The following is a 19,875-nucleotide window of genomic DNA, read 5'->3' as shown; positions in this document are numbered from 1 at the left end:
CTAATGCAGTGATCTGCTAAATCCCTAAGTCACTCATTCTTCGAGCCAATATTTCCTGAATGTGCGCTCTAAGGTCTGAAAGACAAAGATGCTATCATTTACATTACAGAGTGACCGCTTTCAAGATGTCTAAATTTTAAATTGCCTTTGGGAAGGGCAATCTGGAAGTACGTTAGCTGGCATACATGAAGGCAAATGTCTATTTCTGGAAAGAATAGTTAGCTATTTAATGAGCCTGTTTTATCTTACCCTGGGTAGAATAATATGTGCCTAATTAAAGCATATGCCTTGATTAGCAATATCGACAGGTAAACAGAATGAGCCCAGGAAAAAGGGCGGGAGTGTAAAATTCAAAGACTCATATGGACATTTATACATTGGTGTGTGGTTACTAATGAGCTTATGAGTAATCGATACAAGATCAACAGAGCCCGACTGATTGATGCTTATGACAGGTGCCTTACTTTCTACAGGCTGATAAATGCACTGGGAGAACAAGCAAGTGGGGCACTGGAAAGAACAGGAGACGAGGAGGAAGAAGGCCTGGAGCCAAGTTCCAGCCCCCAACCCAGTCACTCGAATTTTGTCTCCATTTCTTTATTTGTAAAATGGAAAATTCCATTTTATGGATCGGGGAAGAAAAATCCATACAAATGCATTTGCAAAGCAAAGAAGGCTGTAACTTTAACCTCCTACTCTAACATCTCCCTAAATTACTTCTGCCCAATGACAATTGTTTACAAATTCAATCACAAGCCTCCCTAAACAAAGTTACCTCCATCATGATACCTTGATATATGAAAATTTCAGTGAAAGGTGCTCTTTAAAAAACAAAAGGGTGGTTCCTACAGACTGGGCGTGGATTTCAGTTCTGCCTTTCTTGTAAGTTGATCCAAACATCTGGAAGAAAATGACTAAAACTGTCTGCATCTTTGTATATATTACTTGATGCAATGATGCTTATTTCTATTAATAATGACAACAAAAACTGGTGGGGGGGGTGAGTCACTAATTATGATCTTTGCCATCTCCTCCCTAAGTAGGGTCCTTGTTTAGCTCAGGACAGTAAATACCCTCCAAATGGTCCTATGATTTTATTCTAAATTCACAATAAATGAAGACTTTTCCAAAAAGGCAAAGAGATAAAAGTTAGACATGGATTCAATCTTGCTTTTCCTTTTTGGTAGCAGTGGAAACCAAAGACAACTTTCAAAACCTCTGGATTTAAAGCTGAATGCTTTTCCGGCTGTCGGTTTTAAATAAGCGATAAAGCAAGGCTGTCCTTCAATCCCGCCTTGAGAAGCACGCATCATCTGATGGGCACAAGGCACGTTCAGTGACCACGGCCTTGACCGCACGAGCCAGTCCGTGGCGGCAGAGCAGGCTCACGGCCTTTCCTCATCACGGGCTGGAAACTTCTCCACAACTCTTTCTCCGTCTCAGTGGTCCTCAGGACAAGCTCCACCCTCACGGACGAGTGCTAGAGAAGCCGCGGTGGCCTGCCTGCCTCTGTCAGTCTCGTCTGCTGGCTGTGCGCCCTCAGTTATGCTTCTGGCCACGATCTCCAAGCTCCTCATGCACCCAGCCCGTCCCTCCCTCTGGCCACTGTCTGCCTCGTTAAGTCCTCAAGCATGTGGCCCGAAGATAAATTTCCAAGGACGGTAGAATAGACCCTATGTCTTTTCAACAGTGCTGCTTTTACTTCTCTCTTGCTACCATTCTAAACTTGTGTGGGTGCCTTTCTCCCCTCCCCTGCACGGAACGGGCATCAACAGCCACTCTGTTAAATTTCGCCTCTCAAGCTATCGGGATGGTCTCAGCATCCCTGCACCAGGGAAGGCACAGGCAGATACTGGGCCCACTCAGGCAGAGGGAGAACAAGGAATGAACAGATTACACTTGTGGACAACAACTGTGTCCTGATCTGATCTACTGGTAAAACGGCATGCTTCCGAGCTGCTTAAAGTTGAGTATTACTGAGTTTGTGGTGGACCACGTTCGGTCCTGCCCCACCGGTAACTGGTACATACCTACGTGTATGGGGCTATGCTGTAGAGTAGATGTGATCATCTTTCTCTTGATAAGGGTGGCTTTAGAATCCAACCCGGCCCACGGGCTATGCATGTGAATCAGCCAGTGCACGGTCTCCTACATCACTGGGAGGCAGGAGAAAAACTGCCTGGGGTCCAGAGGACACTGTATCATTACCTTCTTGTTAAAGAGCATCACCCCAGGTTAAAAAAAAAAAAAAAAAAAGGATGCTATACAGTATGGTCAACAAACACTGGGCAACCTCACAAGCAAAGGGAAAACCCTCACTATCACCTACGGTAGGGCTGGTGTTACAGGTCAGGTTCAATTATTACCACCTCGTTAAGAACACCGTGCAGGATGGGCACGGGACCTGCGTTTCCGACATTCACCAAAACGCTCGGGTTTCAGCTTACATTTTTGGTGCACATTTCAAGTGTACCACGGCCACAAGAAAACAGTGCTTTTGCTGCTATTAACTTGCTTATGTTTTACTGCTGTATTAACACTGCAGTTGCAGTGAATTCTTGTTTTTGAAGGCAAACCAGGCCATTTAAAATCTAATTAAAACGAGAAATAATTAGTTGGGCCTGTGGTATGGTATGACAGCAATACTTAACTCATAAAACCTTTTGTAGGAACTCATGAATAGGAGCTAAATTTTTTTCTCATTGTCACTAAAGTAATTAAAAGAAGACATGTGCATTTTAGATATGTGACCAGGGGAACCCTGTGGGGGACACTGGAGTGCGGGGCGGCAGGCGGAGGCGTATTTTGCAGTGGTTTTATTACCTACTTCCTGCTAACATAATATTTAGCAGCAACAACAACAAAAAATGGCTGTAAAAACCCACAAAATGCTATAGGATAAACCAAAATACCCATTTTGAAGATATTCTTAGTAAGCATGACTATTCTGTAACGTGGTAAAATCTCAAGAAAGTAACCAAATCATGTGCGCGTTTGTTAAAAATATATACGGGGAAAACTTGGAATAGAAACATCAGTTTTTATAAATGCCTCACGTTTGATTTTCAAATGGTTCCAAGTTCTCTACCAACTTCCCCAGAGAGGACGTCTTTGATGGTTCTCTCACTCTTCCTCTGGGCAAAGGTGGCATGGGTATGCCACCTAATGTTTTGCTGCTAATTACTTTCCAGCTTCAGACATTCCAGTGGTGGTGGTGGTGGTTTTTTCTTTTTAGTAGCCTCTAAAATCATGTACATTTTTTTACTTTTAGGTCTTGTCAGAAGTTATTTTTGGGTGTTTGGTGTTTCAAAAAAAAGAAAGAAAGAAAAATGACAAAATCCACAAGCTGAAATCACAGAAGACTTTGAAAGCGTGAGAAAACTAATTTTAAGCTCTGGCTAGGATGATCGTTTCCCCTACTTTCACAGCAACACCAACTCCAGCCAGGACTATGGAGTTTGCTCCGGGAAGTAACAAACTCTGTACTCTGAAACCAGACAATACATCCAACTGGAGAAACGAATGTACCCTGATTTCTCTGCCACTGAGCCCCTGGAGGCTAGAGAATGATAAACTTCCCGAGAGGTGGTTTGACCCAGACATTAAAACATTCTTCTATCTGGGATATTAACCACATTTTCCCTTTTGCTCCTTTTGTAGATCGATCAAGGCTGGTCTGAGTTACAGATGAAAGGCAGTGACGTCAACAGGGGCCACACCTACCCTTCGGGCATGGATTTTTGCCTGTAAGTGCCTCCACCAGAGCCAGTCTCGCTGGATGAAGACAGGTTGCTAGGGGAGTTACGACACTGCTGGGACCTTGCTAGAGCCATGGATGAGACCGTCACGTAGATGTCTGAGCCGGGAGACAGCCTGTAGCACAAACCAAAAATATAAAGTCAATCCAAGGGGAAGTCCTGAGGCAGTGCATGATGGATAATATCATACAAACGGGACAAAGAAAGCCACTTCGTGGAGGTAGTGAGAATGAAGCCAGCTGGAAGCCTACAAAAGAAACTTCCCCATAAAATGACTCCCTAAGGAAACAGCTGGAGAATGGCCTTGAAGGGGATGGGGGTGGGGGACACCAAAAAATAACAGGGGGGGAAAGCATGTATGTTTCCAAAAGCTGCCAAAATTCAATGGGCTGAATTGCTTCTGCAGTGTCCCAGTACGGCAGTGCAGAAGATAACTGAACCCTGGTGACATTAACATAGCAATTAATTCCAATTTTTCACACTGGTTTTCCCAGAGCTTATGGCCACAGTGAGACTAGTGCATTCTTTGTATGTGTCTTTGTTTTCTAATTTTATTACTCAAAGTCTGGAACGAATATTCAGATTTTGCTATTCAGTATTTATAAATGCGGTTGATCGTATAGCATCACCATCTAAAAGCCTCCCTAAAAAATGCCCAGAATGTCAGTTATTGAATTTAATTGGAATTAGTGAATTTATATACCATCACAGTAGAGCTAAGCTCCACAGGTTCTTTACCCTGCTGACGGGTGCTGGGGACAGAAACCAGAGCTCTGTCATCAGGACATCGATTGTGTCCTTTACCTCCTCCACTCTCGTGGACAACAGGACAACCCCGGGGACGTCAGTAAGTGACGCTAGCCACTGTGACTGGGGGTGAAGTCCATCTTACTATGAAGATTTAGTTCAGGAGCGAGTCATTTCCATGGGAGAGCTGAGGAAGGGGAACCTAAGTCATTCGTTCAGCAAGCTGGGCCTCCTGACCGTGAATTCACTGCTCTGGCTAAGCGACAGCTGTCCCCCAAAGAACGCCGGCTTTTCTCCCCTTCCTAGGACAGCTTGCAGCAGGTCTGCTCGGCCAGATGCTTTTGCAGGAAAAGATATCTTTTACTCAAACCAAAGTTCTGAAGCCTGGGGACAGACCCGATCCACCGAGCTAGCGCATTTTCCAACAGTGCAGCTATGCACTTTCTGAAGCAGGGCAGGATGGGGTTTCAGGTGCAGGAAGGTGACACAACGAGAAGCTCTTCTAACAGAACAAGAATAAAGATGGCTGCTGAGAGTATGACTCCCAAACCCATCTACGCCAAAGAGGCGGATGTGACTCTCTGAGCAGATCTCTCTGCTCAGCGACAAGCCTAGACTCTCCCACTGTCTCCTGGACATCTCTACCGAACACCGTTAACTGCGGCTCAAATTAAACCTCATCCTACGTAACAGGTTTTGCCAGTCCCCCAAACCTGCCCCTCCTGTATTTGTTATCTCGAGCTAGACACCTCGAAACCGTCCTTTGCCCTCCCCCCCTTCCTCATCTTCCACACGAATTGGTCTCAATAAGTTCAACTTTTAAGGAGTTCCACGTGTCAGGCACCCTGGGGGCCAGTCTTGACAACATGGAGACTAAGAAGGTAACTGGTCTTCAACCTGCTGACTGTCCTCCCAACTCCCCCATCTCCGGCCTGGATCAGCACAACTGTGCTCTAACTGCTCTTCTGACTTCGAGGCTCCGTCCACCCCATTCCTCCAGTGTCCGCCCAGCCGAGCCATCAGACCACTCACGTGCTCTGCGCACCTTCCCTTTGCCTACAGAATAGAGGACCGAATCCCTGGCCCCCTCTTCCAGGCCTTGGACCATCCTGTGCAAGCCCTTCTTTCTCTCCTGCTCTTTGCCTGCCTCCACGCACCCTACAGTCGGGACAGGTTCAGTGCGTCCCTATTCTCAGACTCCGCTACCGTGTGCATGCTTTTACTCATCTTGTCCTCTCTGCCTCTCTTCCCCCTCCCTGACATAAAATCCTTTTTCTCCAAACCTGATTCCAACATCAGATCCCTGAATTCCTAGATGAATCGGAACCTCCTGGAGTCCCCCACGGCCTGTTCTTCGCGTTGCTACAGCACACCCTTTCGTATGGTTAGTTTTATGTGTGTCTATCTTCCCAACTAGATTCGATTCCCGCCTTAAGGGGCAGCACTGAGCCTTGTTTCCTCGACATCTCTGGTTGCTTAAAGCACGTCTGCTGAATGAAGGAGAACCTCTATCAGCAGTGCAGAAAGTGAAGAACAGGAGGTGCGTTCAGAATAACGGCCCACAGTGACATCAGATGCCCACGCCAGAGGTTCTCAGCCGTGGTGGGTCTATAGCAGTTCGAAATAGGTGGTCGCTAATAATAAAGTGCCAAAATTTGTGAGATTCAAAGTTAATATTCTTCCTTACATGCGAGAAAAAGGGATGATGGAATTACACCCAGACACCCTTGAGCATATCATCACTCTGACATATAATGGCAAGAGAACTCACTGCTAATGGCTCCTCTAGGTATTATCCACTGGGGCAAATAAGGACACCAAGGATGCTAGGTCCTTGGGGGAATGGGATGAGAAGCTAGTGAAAGAGGCAGAGTTCCTAAGTTCCTCCTGTTACTATCACCAATCTTGTTATTGCGACACAGATCGAGAGAAATACTAGCTACACAGCTGGGACTGTCAGGAGGATTCAGGCTCAGGAGAGAGGTATGTGTGGGGCAGCCCCGGTGGGGTCAGGGACTAGCGGGGTCCCGGAACACCAGCTCATGCCTACTTTGAGTACCATGTTTCGATAAAAGAGAGATCAAGACACTTATCTGGGTACCATAAAATAGACCTCCCTTTATTCTGTTCCATTAAGACATATCCCAAATTTCTCACTACTTGTTCTGAAATAATGGGAAGGGGGCTGGAGCAGAGGAGGAACAGGAGAAGTAAGTTACAAAGAAAACTAGGTAGGCTTTTCTAGCCTTGTAATACAGAGACACTTCAAATGTAGCTTCACCGGTGGGTGCTTTGCTTTCCTCCTGTGCAGAGCAGAGGTAGTAGAGAAAGAGGAAAATGAAGGAGACCCGGGACGAGCACGTTCACATGGTCAGGGCCGGCGCAACATCCGGGGGGCCCATGTTCTTCTCACTCTCTTCAGGCTAAACCAGTAATGCCAGTGAATTAAATGTACGGTAAATATTCAAATGTTTGTGTTTCTGTGAGGAAGTGACAACTGATTCTGTAGGAAAAGTCAAGATGTAACTTTTACATTTGGATTTAGAGCTTGCTTTCCTTACTCTGCTTTCCAAAACGTACATTAATTTAAAATATCTCATGCTAGTTCTCAACCTCAGCTCTTTTATTTGGCAAATGTATCAGAAAATTCTACTTGGTTACTGGAGTTATCCCAAAGTGAAAAAATAGCATTTCCAGAAGGCCAGCATTCACTCCCATCCCTCTTCTGCATTTATATAACTCAGTAGTGGCTTTGTTTTCTGTCTGTTCACACACACAGAACACACAAACAGAAACTGATGGAATGCCACCCAAATGTTTTTACGACGCTAGACGTAGATGTACGGCGGGCAAAAGAATTTTCAGAATTAGCCCTTATTCTGATGACTTACTATTCTTCTCACACACTCTGAAACGGATACCATCACACAAATACTGTTTGAGAACAGACCTTGTTCAGGGAGCGGACGGTGCCGCCTGCCCAGCAGTCCACTTCCGCCAGACAGAGTGTGCGGCTGGTCACTACTCAAGCTGGGCCATGTGCTGCCCTGCTGCTTTGAAAAGGGGGATCCCCCAAACTGGCTCACACAGGAAGCCAGCGTGCTGACTTCTTGACTCTCCATCCCCTACCATCCACTCTATTTTAAGGGCTGCTGAGGCCACGGAAGAGTCAGTGCGAGATCACAAGGCTTTTCTTTTCTTTTGAGATAAACTGAGCTCTTTCTACTTTCTCTCAGTCTTAACGAGCCTCCGACATCTGGATATTAATGCCAAATAGGCTTAGAGGACTAACACGAACACATCTTTCAGCTGCTGTGAGATTTTTCAATTCTGTGGAATGTTAAGAATTTTCAAGAATGTTCTGGCCACTGTGAGAAAGGAAATGTCTAAAAACCTTTCAGTGTTAATTTCAGTAGATTCTTTTCCCTACATTTTTGTAAATTTAGCCAAGAAATAACTAAATGTTTTTAAAGTAACTGATATTAAATGCTCTCTGGAGCACCCTATGACTTCCCTCTGCAGAAAAAAAACACCAGGGCTTTTTGATTCTGTGAAAAATGCAGCAATTGAAAAAGTCACGATCATCAGACAGACAGATGATACCCCCGTAGTCCACAAGACTCCACTTAACACCACCTTTTCGTTTATATGCAATGCACTTCACAGCACTGAAAACACAGAATTGAACGGAATGGATGTTTAGGAAGAGATGGTCCAAGATCAGACTCAGTTCATTTTCCAGAAGCATTCTCATACCAGGGCAAAAGGGAGAAGAGACTTACCCACAAAACCCAGATTTCTAATAAAGTAAAACTCTCGCACCCCAACACACCCTTCCCATAAATCAACTCACAGGACTACACACAGTGTTAACATTAATAGATTCTCACTAAATTGATCTCTTCAGATTGTGACTGATTATAATTTATCAACTTGCAGATAAAGAATTCTCAGCATCTGGGGCGCCTGGGTGGCACAGCGGTTAAGCGTCTGCCTTCGGCTCAGGGCGTGATCCTGGCGTTGCGGGATCGAGCCCCCACATCAGGCTCTNTGGCTGATGATAAAACATTTTCCTGAGTAGTTTCATATAGGTTTAATTATGCCTCTCTGCCCTGCTTTGTACTCCAAAGTGACAGCACTGCCTAGATGTGTCCAAGGAGACAAGGCCCTCTGTAACCCAAGTGCAAACAGTAGAATGATGGTAAAAACAAGAGAGAGGGTTTCAAAAAGCACCAATGACTGACAAATTAGATACTTGAGTCCATAATTAAGCATAGCACTTTACCACAACTTAGCAATTAAAATGCTATTCACCCAGGGAACAGGACCAGGTTAAAATCTGTCTTCAGAAATGTATATCAACCAGGATTCTTCCAGAATTATGTAAAAAAAAAAAAAATCTCACAAACGATTCAAGGTAAAGTAATCTGGGTGCTATCTCCACACCAGCATTTGAACAAGCTATATTCTAATTCAAGCCACTTGTCCCTCTGTCTTTTCATGTCTTCCTACTGTGTTGTGAACCAGAGCTACCCGGGCTTTCTGGCCAAACAGTTCATATCGGCTGTTCAGACTGGATCATGCAATCCCGCTCTGATGAGCCTCCCGTGACAAGGTCACTGTAGAACAAGGAATAACTCCTTTGCACAGCTAGGAAAATCGGGCGATTCCGCACACGGAGATAAATGATCAACATGTCACAGCTGCTGGCAAGCTGTTAGAATTCCCAGCCTGGCACACATCATGGGCGCCTCTTGAGAAGAGTCAATTCTATATCTAGGGTGACTCTAGAGAACAGAAAATAAAAATGGATTGCTTGCAGGATCAGCCACATAATTCATGGGACTCAGCGCAAAATGAAAATGAAGAGTCCCTTTGTTGAAACGGTACTGCAAACTGTAAGGCAGCGACAGCAAGTGTGAAGCCAGCACGGACCGTGCCAGCGCGGGGCTCTGTGCGCCCGCATAGGCTGCGCCGCCGTGAAGCCGGCTCTGACTGCAGCACGTGCCTGGACCCCAAGCACACACACACGTGCACTCATCTGACAAGTATGGCATGAGCTCGGTCTGCCTACGGTGCTAGGTTTCATCCACGTAGCGCAGCGCTTAAGATAGAGGCTCTGGGGTCCGATGGTCTCGATGCCAATCTCCACTCCACCACCAACCAGCTGCCACGTTGAGCTAATTACCTCATCTCTCAATCCCTGGGCGTCCATATTTGAAGAAAGCGGGTGAACAGCAGCCAAGGTACTGGGCTGTTGGGTGAACTGAGAAAACTCACACAAGGGCCTGTGAACAGAGCCTGGCATAGAATATGAACTCAATACTACCTACTTACAGTTTTTAAGGAAAACACAAGTAAAATGTAACTGGCATGAGGGCAGTACACATAGAGTGCAGGGGGGCTCAGGCAGGTCAGAAGTCAGCTCCTACTGCGAAAACTAGGAGAAATGAAGCTTTATGAAGAAATGCATCCGAAATAGGATGTGTAGGAAACCAAGGATTTCCACAGAAGTCAGGAGTTAGGACACAGGAGAGTGATGGTGTATGTGGCCGCCAGGATGACAAGTCAGGCTGGAGCACTATCCTTGGCGGAGGACGGGCAGGGGTTGTGACTGGAAGGATGAGTGGGTCTTGCAGGGTGAGCCCCCTATGGTGAGCCGAGGAAGCACAACCCTTCTCTGTCAGGTAACAGGGACCACAGAAGGTTGTGCAGCAAAGCAGTGGTATGGCCAGAGCTGATCCTCAACAGCCAGGGTGAGCAGGCAAATTTGAGGGAGATACAGACAGATAGGATTCCACTAGCCCACCATGAACACTAGTCTCTTCGATTAGTCCTACCTCCACCAATATTCACAAATCCTTCATGGAAAGAAGTCACAATCAAACCCTTTAGTGAGAAGCTAAGTGATTTTTTGTTTTAGACACGCTAGGATTTTAAAAACTGGAAGAAACTAGACAGGATAAATTCGTGTCCTATCCCAGTTTACAAACAAGAATGAGGGAAGCAGAAGCTGAAATAGGGCACGCCATGCTGGCCTCTGCTCAGAGTGGCTGCCCATGGGCAGCTCCCTCCAGGGGTCTCCGGGACCCCCAGTCCTCTCCTCACAACTGCCCTAAGCTAGGAGAAGAGAAAAGCACCACCACACAACCCACCTTCCTCTGCCAGGGGATCCTCCCGGCACTTGAGTCTGACCCATCTGCTGCCAGCCGCTGTTCAGGGCTGCTCTATGCCTTCACCTCTACGTCCTCACTTTTATTTTGTGTCATTTCATAGGCCATCAGCATCTGTCCTTTTACAAATATAACGGCAAACTGAAAGACTCAAACAAAAAATGACAGACTGGGATACTCCAGGCTGTCTCACTGGCGGGGCTCTGAGTCTCTCCAGAGTGGGGACTGGTAGGGCTAGTGAACTCCCACACACACCTGAAAGCAGGCCACAGGCACAGGAGTCAGCCCTTCCCCTGCCGGCTCTCCTCGTGTATTCCCAACTATGTTCCTTAAAATGAGCTGCAGCTCCACAGCCAGTGGTCCAGGGCCATCTTTATGGGCCTGAAGCATGTCTTACAAGCTGTCTCGTGCACGGCCACCGCTGAGCACCCAGCACTCAGCACAAACACACCCAACACACAGAACACACACTCTCGAGCGAGAGAGCAACTCAACTCTGAAGACCGGCCCTAAGGACACTCTGCCCATCTCAGGACACATAGCAATTGTTGTTCCTGCAAGTAAAAAGAAAATGAAGTCTACTTTTCTCAGCAAGCACTTCAGTGACAGGCAGATCCTGAACGGCCACTCTGTAACCACACCGTGTGATTCTCACAAGCGGAAGCTGACCTTAGACCTTTCATTGTCCAGGACTCGGAACAAAAGGCTTATGGGAAACTTTATACGATTGTGGCAGTGGGTTTGGTGGCTAATTTGTCTTATCACTCATTTCTACAAGTTCATATATATATGTACTGTGCAATCAACAAATCTTGAAGAAAAATGTCAGTGGTTTCAAATATAAGGCAGCAGAAGATACTTTTTCCCCTGGGAGTTATTTAAATTCTTGATAAACACATTCATGTAGCTGATGCGTCTTCATCAGGCAAAGGTCTAACTTCTCCATGGGGAGGAGGCTGACAGCAGGACATATGTTAGATCTGGCTTCTAGGAACGCCATCCCCATGTTGTGTGCATGCGTGTGTGTGCGTGTGTAGGGGCTGAGGAAGCCTCAGAGCCATTGTGGGCCTCTATAGAGCCTCCCATGAGGTGTGACCAGGTCAGGCCCCCCCAGGCAGTCCTAAGGCAGCAGCCCCCTAGAGCTGGGTCGGAGGGCAAGCCCCCACTGCTGGGCACTCACAGGAGTACAGATCCTTAGTGACGTAAGGGTAGCATGGTCACGTGCCCCCTTACTGCTCTTCCCAGAACACAACTGCTTTTCATGAGATCCTCTCGAAGGTCATTCTCATTTGCATGGATGGGTTTTCCAGAATTTCCTACACTTTCTGCAAATGCACAGCTCATCAGGATTGTTTTCAGCACAGCAGGCCTCCTGAACTTACCCTCTGTCTCACCAAAGTGAACTGTGACACTGTCGCTGAAGACAACACAACCTGCCTGTGAAACACACTGACCCACCACACACTTAGCCTGGGTTAGGCTGCAGAGGGTCTCACCAGCCCAGGCTGGCAGTGCTACCGCAGCCCAAGAGTGCTCCCTCGGAACACGAGCTGTTCCCCCCGCCCCACCGTGAAGCTGTGTCTGGAAGAGCATCTACACAATGACAACAATGACAAACAGCAGCCACCATGTTCTAAGCCCCTAAGTGTGGCAGCCTGTCCTAAAGTTCAGATCGGACACAGAGTAACCATACTGCCTCAATCTTCACATCAACTCTGGGGGCTGGGGCTCGTGCCCGTTTGATTCTCAGCACCATACAGTACAGAGGGGACAAGGAACTGCCCACTGTCACAGCGCTCCCCAGTGGTGGGGCTGGGATGCAAACCAAGGCCTCTGCACTTCTGACCTCTGGGAGTTTTCCGGTGGTTCACACTGCTACACTGGTGGCTCCATAGGGGGGAAGCCCTGTGGGGACATTTGTCTGGGCGGAGTGCACGACAGTTCCTTAGCAGGCCCGAGGAGTGACTTCTGAGCACTTGGAGAGCCTGAGCTGGGAGCCGTGCTGGAGCACCTCATTCCCGGGTCTGTCTGGAATGCATAAAGGAAAGGGAACAGGGGGGTACGAGGAGCTCCAGCACTGTGCCCGTTTCCTGAACACGTAAGTAGGAAACATCACTGCACTATAGTCTGAACGTGTGAGTCTGCATGCCCTCTAACTCTAATCCCAGTGTGGATGCCACAGGACACCAGCTCCATTGGAGAGCTGGGGGGAAAGGAGCCTTAAGAGCCGAGTGAGTTTAAGTCAAGTATGACCCTCTGCTTTTCCTCCTCATCTTGGCCAATAAATACAATACCATAATTCGGTTTCAACTAAACTGAAAGCTTTTATAGGAAATTCAATCAAAAACAACTCACATTTCACTTTGAGTCAGTCTGAGACAGCTTTACCAGCAATATACTTTTAAAATAGGAGTATTCGAAACTTAGCCAACAAAAATCAAGGAAGTCTACTTAAATCCAGCTTTAATTCTATAGCTTTCTCAGACTACTGAGCGCTTCATTTCTACTGTTCTTTTAATTTTTATAAAAATAAACAGATTTATCAAGTGTCCACTGAAGGATGAATGGATAAAAATAGAAGGGGGCATCTACACAGAATGGAATATTGTTTAGCCTTCAAAAGAAAATGTCATGGACTGAATGTGTGTCCTCCCCACCAATGGCACGCGTTGAAGCACTAACCCCCATTGTAATGTTATTAGGAGGGGGGCCCCTGGGGGTGATCAGTCATAGATAAGTCATGAAAGTGGAGCCCCCACAATGGGATCAATGCCCTGGTAAAGAGAAAAAGAGAAACCTGAGCTTCCTTCTCTCTGCCGGTTGCTGTCTGCAAGCCGGAAAGAGGGTTCTCATCAAGAACTCTATCTGCTGGTGCCTTGACCTTGGAGTCCCCAGCCCCCAGAGCCTTGAGAAATCACCTCTCCTGTTTAAGCCGCCTGGCCAGTGGAGTTTTGCTATAGCAGCCCGCACTAAGACAGGACAGACATTCCAACACAGATGAATCTCGAAGGCACTTTGTTAAAGTGAAATAACCGGTCCTAAGAGGACAAGTATTTTGTGATTCGACTTATATAAGTAATCAAAGTCACAGAGACAGAAAGTAGAATGGTGGTCACCAGGGGTGGGGAGGGGTGCAGGGAAGGAAGTGACTGTTTAATGGGGACAGAGTCTCCATTCTGCTAGATGAAGAGGTTCTGGAGATGGATGGTGGGAGGCTTGCACAACACTATGAATAAACGCCACAGACCCCTACACTTAAAAACCGTTGAAATGGTAAATTTCAGGTCATGTATATTACACCACAATAAAGAAGAGTAAAACAATGGATTTATTTTCTCCTGAATTGATTTACTCCTGTTCCTACTACTTCTTTAAGTAACTTCTTTTGCTTATTGGTTTAATTACTAAATAAAGTTTAAAAAAACTCTATGGAACATAAGAATTAGGATGATCGGTAGGAGAAGAAAGGGATAAAGAAAGGGGGGGTAATCAGAAGGGGGAATGAAACATGAGAGACTATGGACTCTGAGAAACAAACTGAGGGCTTCAGGGGGAGGGGGGTGGGGGAATGGGATAGACTGGTGATGGGTAGTAAGGAGGGCACGTATTGCATGGTGCACTGGGTGTTATACGCCAACTAATGAAGCATCGAACTTTACATCAAAAACCAGGGATGTACTGTATGGTGACTAACATAATATAATAAAAAATATTATAAAAAATATTATAAAAAAATAAAAATAAAAAAAACTGATTGCAGGCCCATGACAATGCCAGAATTTGTAGCCGATCTTTGGGATACACCACTGAGGAACCGTCCCGCACATGGGTGATGGCCCACGTTGCTGACATAAATGAGCCACCCCAAGGCATCGTACGACATGGGATGAAGATAAAAACGAAGCAGCTATGGAAGATACACAGTTTGGGGGGGGGGCAGGTGATGACACAGGAGCAAAGAGCTGACCAAAAAAAATCAATAGTGAGGTTTTGCAAGACAGGGAAAAGGAGTGTGAAGGAGGGAGCGGCGAATGGTGTCAGATAAACTGAAGACCATCACATCCAGTGGCTTTAGCTCTAGAAACACAGAGGTTGGGGATGTGGCTGGAGCAATCCCAGTGAAGCTCTAAAGTTCTAAGACTGAAGGGTCCTCAACTCAAGCCAAACAACTATGATCCTGGCAGACGGCATGTGGAACGTGCAAGCCCTGAAACGTCTAACCACAGCTAAGGGATTAAATGGGCGCTTGCTTTATGTCAAAGCATACAATGACAGCGGAGACCGCTGTGGGCTGTTGAAATAAACTCAGAGAGCATCTCCTTAAAAACGAAGACTGAACGGGCACAGAACCGGCATGCTCTCTGTGGGAGGCTGGTGTCTGCTGAGAGGGCACAGGGAGGCTACACGCGCAGCCAGCCTTCACCTCCGAAGGGGGGACGTGCTCCCCCAGCTGCTCAGAGCTAAAAGCAGCAGACACGGGGAATAGTGGCATCCAGGTACAGCTTAAAAGTACCAACACTGGTTACATTCCAACACCAAATATTTGCACAAAGGCTGGTGAGGCTTCAACTTAAAAAAAAAAAAAAAAAAAAAAAGGAGAGAGTAAGGAAAATTCCTTATGCTAAGATGCCTGCTGTTTGGCAAAGCCCCTGAAACAGCTAAACTTTTCTGAGCATATGAACACACATCAGGGCTTTATGACTGATCCCACACTAGGTTTAAACACAGTAATGTGATAAGTTCAATGCGTTATAGCAGATATTTTAGTTCCAATTCTACCCTTACTCTAGTTAAATCTGAGGCCAAAATACTGATATTTTTGCATCATATTACCTATTTTTGTTGAGTAAATATTAATTCTGTTAATAACTACTACTCCCACAAACACTATAAAATTCTGTACTCAACAGGCCACCTGGAGAGCATAAAGCACACATATTTAAGCCAAACAGAAGCAGACTTTAGTCTATTTAGATGGCAAATGAATCCTCTGTTTTTACTGTATCAGTTTCTCTCAACAATGTATTCAGACCACAATTCAGTGAAATAATTCTTATTAGAAACTTCAAACACCAACACATTTTGGTATGTTATAAAAATCATGCCCTTGGTTTTAAAGGAAAAAGGGAAAATCTGTTCCACAAGTATTTAAAAAAAAAAAAATCTTCCTAATGACCTTTAAGTCTGGGATCTGGCATAAAAATCCGAGAAAAACTAGGCTTCTCCAGGCAGTAAATTGATGTTTTCATCAAAAGTGAACCAGGCTGGAACGCCACGGTGAATAAAGCAGGCAGATCTGTGTAGCCAATGTGAGCAGCACACACGTGAGAGGGCTGCCGGCTTCAGCTTAAATACAGCTGGTTTCTCTACAGTTCAGCGCAACTTGCCTCGCGTTGGGGAGGAAAATAAATGGAATGAAAATTACGTAAAGGCAGCACTCTGGTCTCAGTGTTAGGCTCATGGCATACCAGGAAGGTATGGCAGGTATGGCAGACCCTGGCATTTATTCTGACCATCTGCAACTCATCTGAAAGGAGTCGCACTTGACAGACTACCCAGGAACAAATGCAAATGGCAGCCGGGGCAGCACTGGTAGGAAGGGGAAGGCCGAATGGACAAGGAGAGCCCGGCAGCCAGGAGCCTCCCTCCCCCACCTTGGTAAGGTGTTCTGTTCTCGGTAACACCATGAGGGGATGCTTTCCAGTAACATTTTAACTACATTTCAGGGAGAAAATGATACTTCCGGGTAAATTTATGAACTTGGTTATTCCTGGAGGACTCAGGAAGTATTCCTGATGAATGGCATAAATCTGTTCTACTGAAACAGCAGCAACACAAAGGTTCTCCAACAGCACCTTCTGTTGTGACTCCAGGTTAAGACTTAAAAAAAGAAATAATGTATTACTGAAAGTGAGCAATGATGGGATAGGAAATTGAACTCTTAAGTTTCCACAGAGGAAGACTATCTAACTACCACGTATTTCAAAGGAAGGTGAGCCAAATAACCCAGATATCCTGCATATGCAGAGCTGAGATTTTACAGGCCACGTCAACCCTCCGTCACAAGATCTGAAGTATCAGTTTGATGTCCTAAAGATACCTGAAATTGAGTAGAGGTTAAATTTCTCTGAAGACTCCTGGCAACCTCACTCCTGCCACTTTCATCTGGAAAGCCTGGAGGGTCCCGGGACTACACTGATGGTCTTCCAGGGAGAGCACTCAGATTCCCCTTCCCCCGGGGGTGGGGGACTGGTAGTGGTTAAGATGCACGGCAGACACGAGTACCCTCAGAAATCACCTTCAAACTCAAAGAGCTCTGTCTGGAAATAAGGGAGCTGATGCATTCTCTAGCACTAAAAGCTGTGTGCCTCATAAGGTGATAATTAGCTATAAGGAATATTTCCACTTTTGAGGTCAGGCTTTAGTGTCTGTTGCAGAAATTAAATTCAGCACAGAATCAAAATATATCCTGCTCTTTTATTACATGGAATATTGTATAAAGAAAATCACACAAAACAATATAATTTATAAAAGTTTCATGATTGTCTTGAAAGAGAAAGAAAACAGCACTGAGGTCCTTCTCCAAACAATGAGTTCCTACGGTCCATCTTTCAAAATGTAGGCCAAATCGTGAATTCCAGTTCACACACACCTCGGGGAGAGCCAGGTTTGGAATGTGGAGAACAAAGAGTTTATTCAGAGATCTCCTGGATGTTTTCCTCCTCAAAAATGATGAAAACAAGAGGAGTCCAGATGGGACAGGAGCCACTTTGGGAGGAATCATCTATTGGGATAAATAGTAAAGCTCTGCAAGCAGATCTCCAGGATTAAGTGAGGAAGTTTAGAAAGACAACTAGTTTGTTGTTGTCCATAAATTATTTCTACATGATATCCTAATATTTCCGAGCTAGTTAAGTGACAATGTTTTATGCGATAGTGCATAAAACACATAAAAGCACAAAAGTTAGACTAAGATAAGAAACAGTTTTTAAAACCTAGGAAAGGTGTTTAAAACCTCCAGCTTTCTGCTCCCAATCTGAACCAATCAATGACTATTGAAGCATAGCTGGGGCCCATTTTCCTTGGCACCCTGTTTCTGCCGCTCCGTTGAGCTACACTCACGTTTTGGCTCCCACCTTCCTTCTGCCCCACACAGCTCCTGGAACAGAGACTTCTCCCCAGCTCTGGGGATTCCTGATCCTTCTCCAGGGTGGGGGCCACGAAAACTTTCTGAGATGTGATCAAGACAAGCAGAAGGGATGAGGAAAGGACAGTGCACAGAAAGAAGTTGGCTTCTTCTAGTGGGTGACTATCATCTTAAAGTCAACTGTTTCCTTCGTTAGCATAGGTAATTTGCAGTGCTATCACTTAAAAATTTTTTACAGTCTTTATTAACAAAGTGACACAAACACAGACATTCAATCAAAAACTTGCATTCTTTTGCTACTATCATATCACTTCTCCCCAAAAGACAAAGACTGTCAAAGATGGTAATATGGTCAATGTCCCCTCAAAGAGTCTGCCAAGTTCTAACCCATGTTGCCAGTAAGTGTGCAGTGGCAGATTCTGTTGCTATCACATGGAAATGAAAGTGCAAAGCACAAACACGTTACTCAGAGCTGAATGCTTTGCTGGAATATATCCTCATGCACCCTTATGGCTTTAGAATGCTACCATGCTTGGAAGCCAGGGCACGCACCTTTCTGTTTCAATTCCTGATTTCTTTTTTTTTCTTTCTTCTTTTTAGAGAGGAGGAAGGGGGGGAGAGGGAGAGGGAGAGAGAGAATCTTAAGCAGGCTCCATGCCCAGCGCGAAGCCAACATGGTACTCGATGGGTCATGACCTGAGCTAAAATCAAGAGTCGGATGCTTAACTGACTGGGCCACCCAGATGCCCCACAATTCCCGATTTCTAGTAAAATACGGGAAGACCTAAAGCCAGTGCTTGTGGGTCTGGTGCTCTTTAAATGTGGGGCTGAGATTCAGATCGAACCTCTGAAGGCACACTCACCGCCTCTCCAGTGGGCGCCCGTCGCTGGAGATGCTGCGAGGGATGTTGGCGGCTCTTTCTGGAGGAGGCATCTTCCCGTCTCCTTTCCCAGCATTCAGCCTCGAGGTCATGGGACTCTGCACCTGGGAGGGGACTTGAGGTGAATGAGGCCCCTTGTTGGCATTCCTCTGCCATTTGTTATTATTTCGGAAGGGAAACTTGAATTCGTATGAGACCCCTTCATTCATTTTGTATTCCATCACCGGTGTGCGGTAGGTTTCAGAGCAACTCCTATTAAGGGCACAGAAAGAAGAAAAATTAATATTGTTTTTTTCTTGTGGGTGGAATCACACTGATTCTCATTAACAGTTAAAGTGGATCAAACACTTCATCCTTTGTTTCAAACTGTCTTTTAATCATTGGGCCCTCTACTTGAACTGTCCTTTCAAGAACCAGAACCCCAGGAAGTATTATGCTGGCATATTTTCCCTCGCTCAGTCTCAACCACGGAGTCTGAGATATGACGGAGTCTTGAAAAAAACAGTGAGACCCTGAGTCATCCTGGTGAAGGGAGGGGGCGGGTAAGAACAGAGTCAGTATGAGGCCCGAGGAGGAAAGGCCTGGCGGTGCAGGGCAGCAGAACCCTAAGACCAGGCCTCAAAGGAAGCAAGCAGTCAGCTTCATGCACCCTTCAATAAGTGTCATGAGGGGATCTAAAAAGGTATTAAATTTGTTTGGGACCTTAATAGTCAAAAAATTAAGTGGGGACAAATTTTTGAAATCCAAAATGAGAGCCAAATTTAGCTCAGAGGGAGAAAACAAAAGGCCAATTATAGAAATTCTGCAATTATCAAATCACCAAGGAACAAAGCATAATCTGAAATCAGACTCCCCTCACGCCCCCTCACCTCCCCAGCCAGAAAACTCCCACAGCAGGGCTGGCCCCAGGTAGCAACCTGAGTGGAATTGATGTCAGGCCCTAATGTCTTTCTGTTGCTTGAGCCCCCTTTTTTGGTGGGCCCCCAAACCTTAGGGAATGTGGAACCCACTCTCCATTCCCTTTACCCAAACAACCAAGGAAGTTTCGGTCTATTATTAACTTGACTGATTGACAAATTACTAAGAAAAACCTATGCCCACTAAAGCATTAACTCACACTGTGCACTTGGATTTCATTACTAAGCAAAAAAAAAAAAAAAAAAGACTTT

General features: G+C 45.8%; 1 protein-coding gene across 3 annotated transcripts in view; it reads right to left on the bottom strand.

The window, feature by feature from the left end:
- The window catches only part of LOC100469206 (signal-induced proliferation-associated 1-like protein 1), a 127,287-nt gene that overhangs the window by 26,395 nt on the left and 81,017 nt on the right, over positions 1-19,875 (bottom strand). For 2 of the 3 annotated variants that reach the window (XM_034642441.1, XM_034642442.1), the window contains exons 9-10: positions 18,689-18,958; positions 3,724-3,873 (exon numbers count right to left, since the gene is read on the bottom strand). In XM_034642441.1, coding sequence (XP_034498332.1) covers positions 3,724-3,873; positions 18,689-18,958 — 420 coding nt within the window. The remainder of the gene's footprint in view (positions 1-3,723; positions 3,874-18,688; positions 18,959-19,875) is intronic. The other variant, XM_034642443.1, reaches the window with a different exon arrangement.

The sequence above is a fragment of the Ailuropoda melanoleuca genome, chromosome 14, assembly GCF_002007445.2.
Source record: "Ailuropoda melanoleuca isolate Jingjing chromosome 14, ASM200744v2, whole genome shotgun sequence".
Classification (NCBI taxonomy): domain Eukaryota; kingdom Metazoa; phylum Chordata; class Mammalia; order Carnivora; family Ursidae; genus Ailuropoda; species Ailuropoda melanoleuca.
Note: the sequence above shows the minus strand (reverse complement) of the source record. Positions and strands in the feature narration are given on the sequence as shown.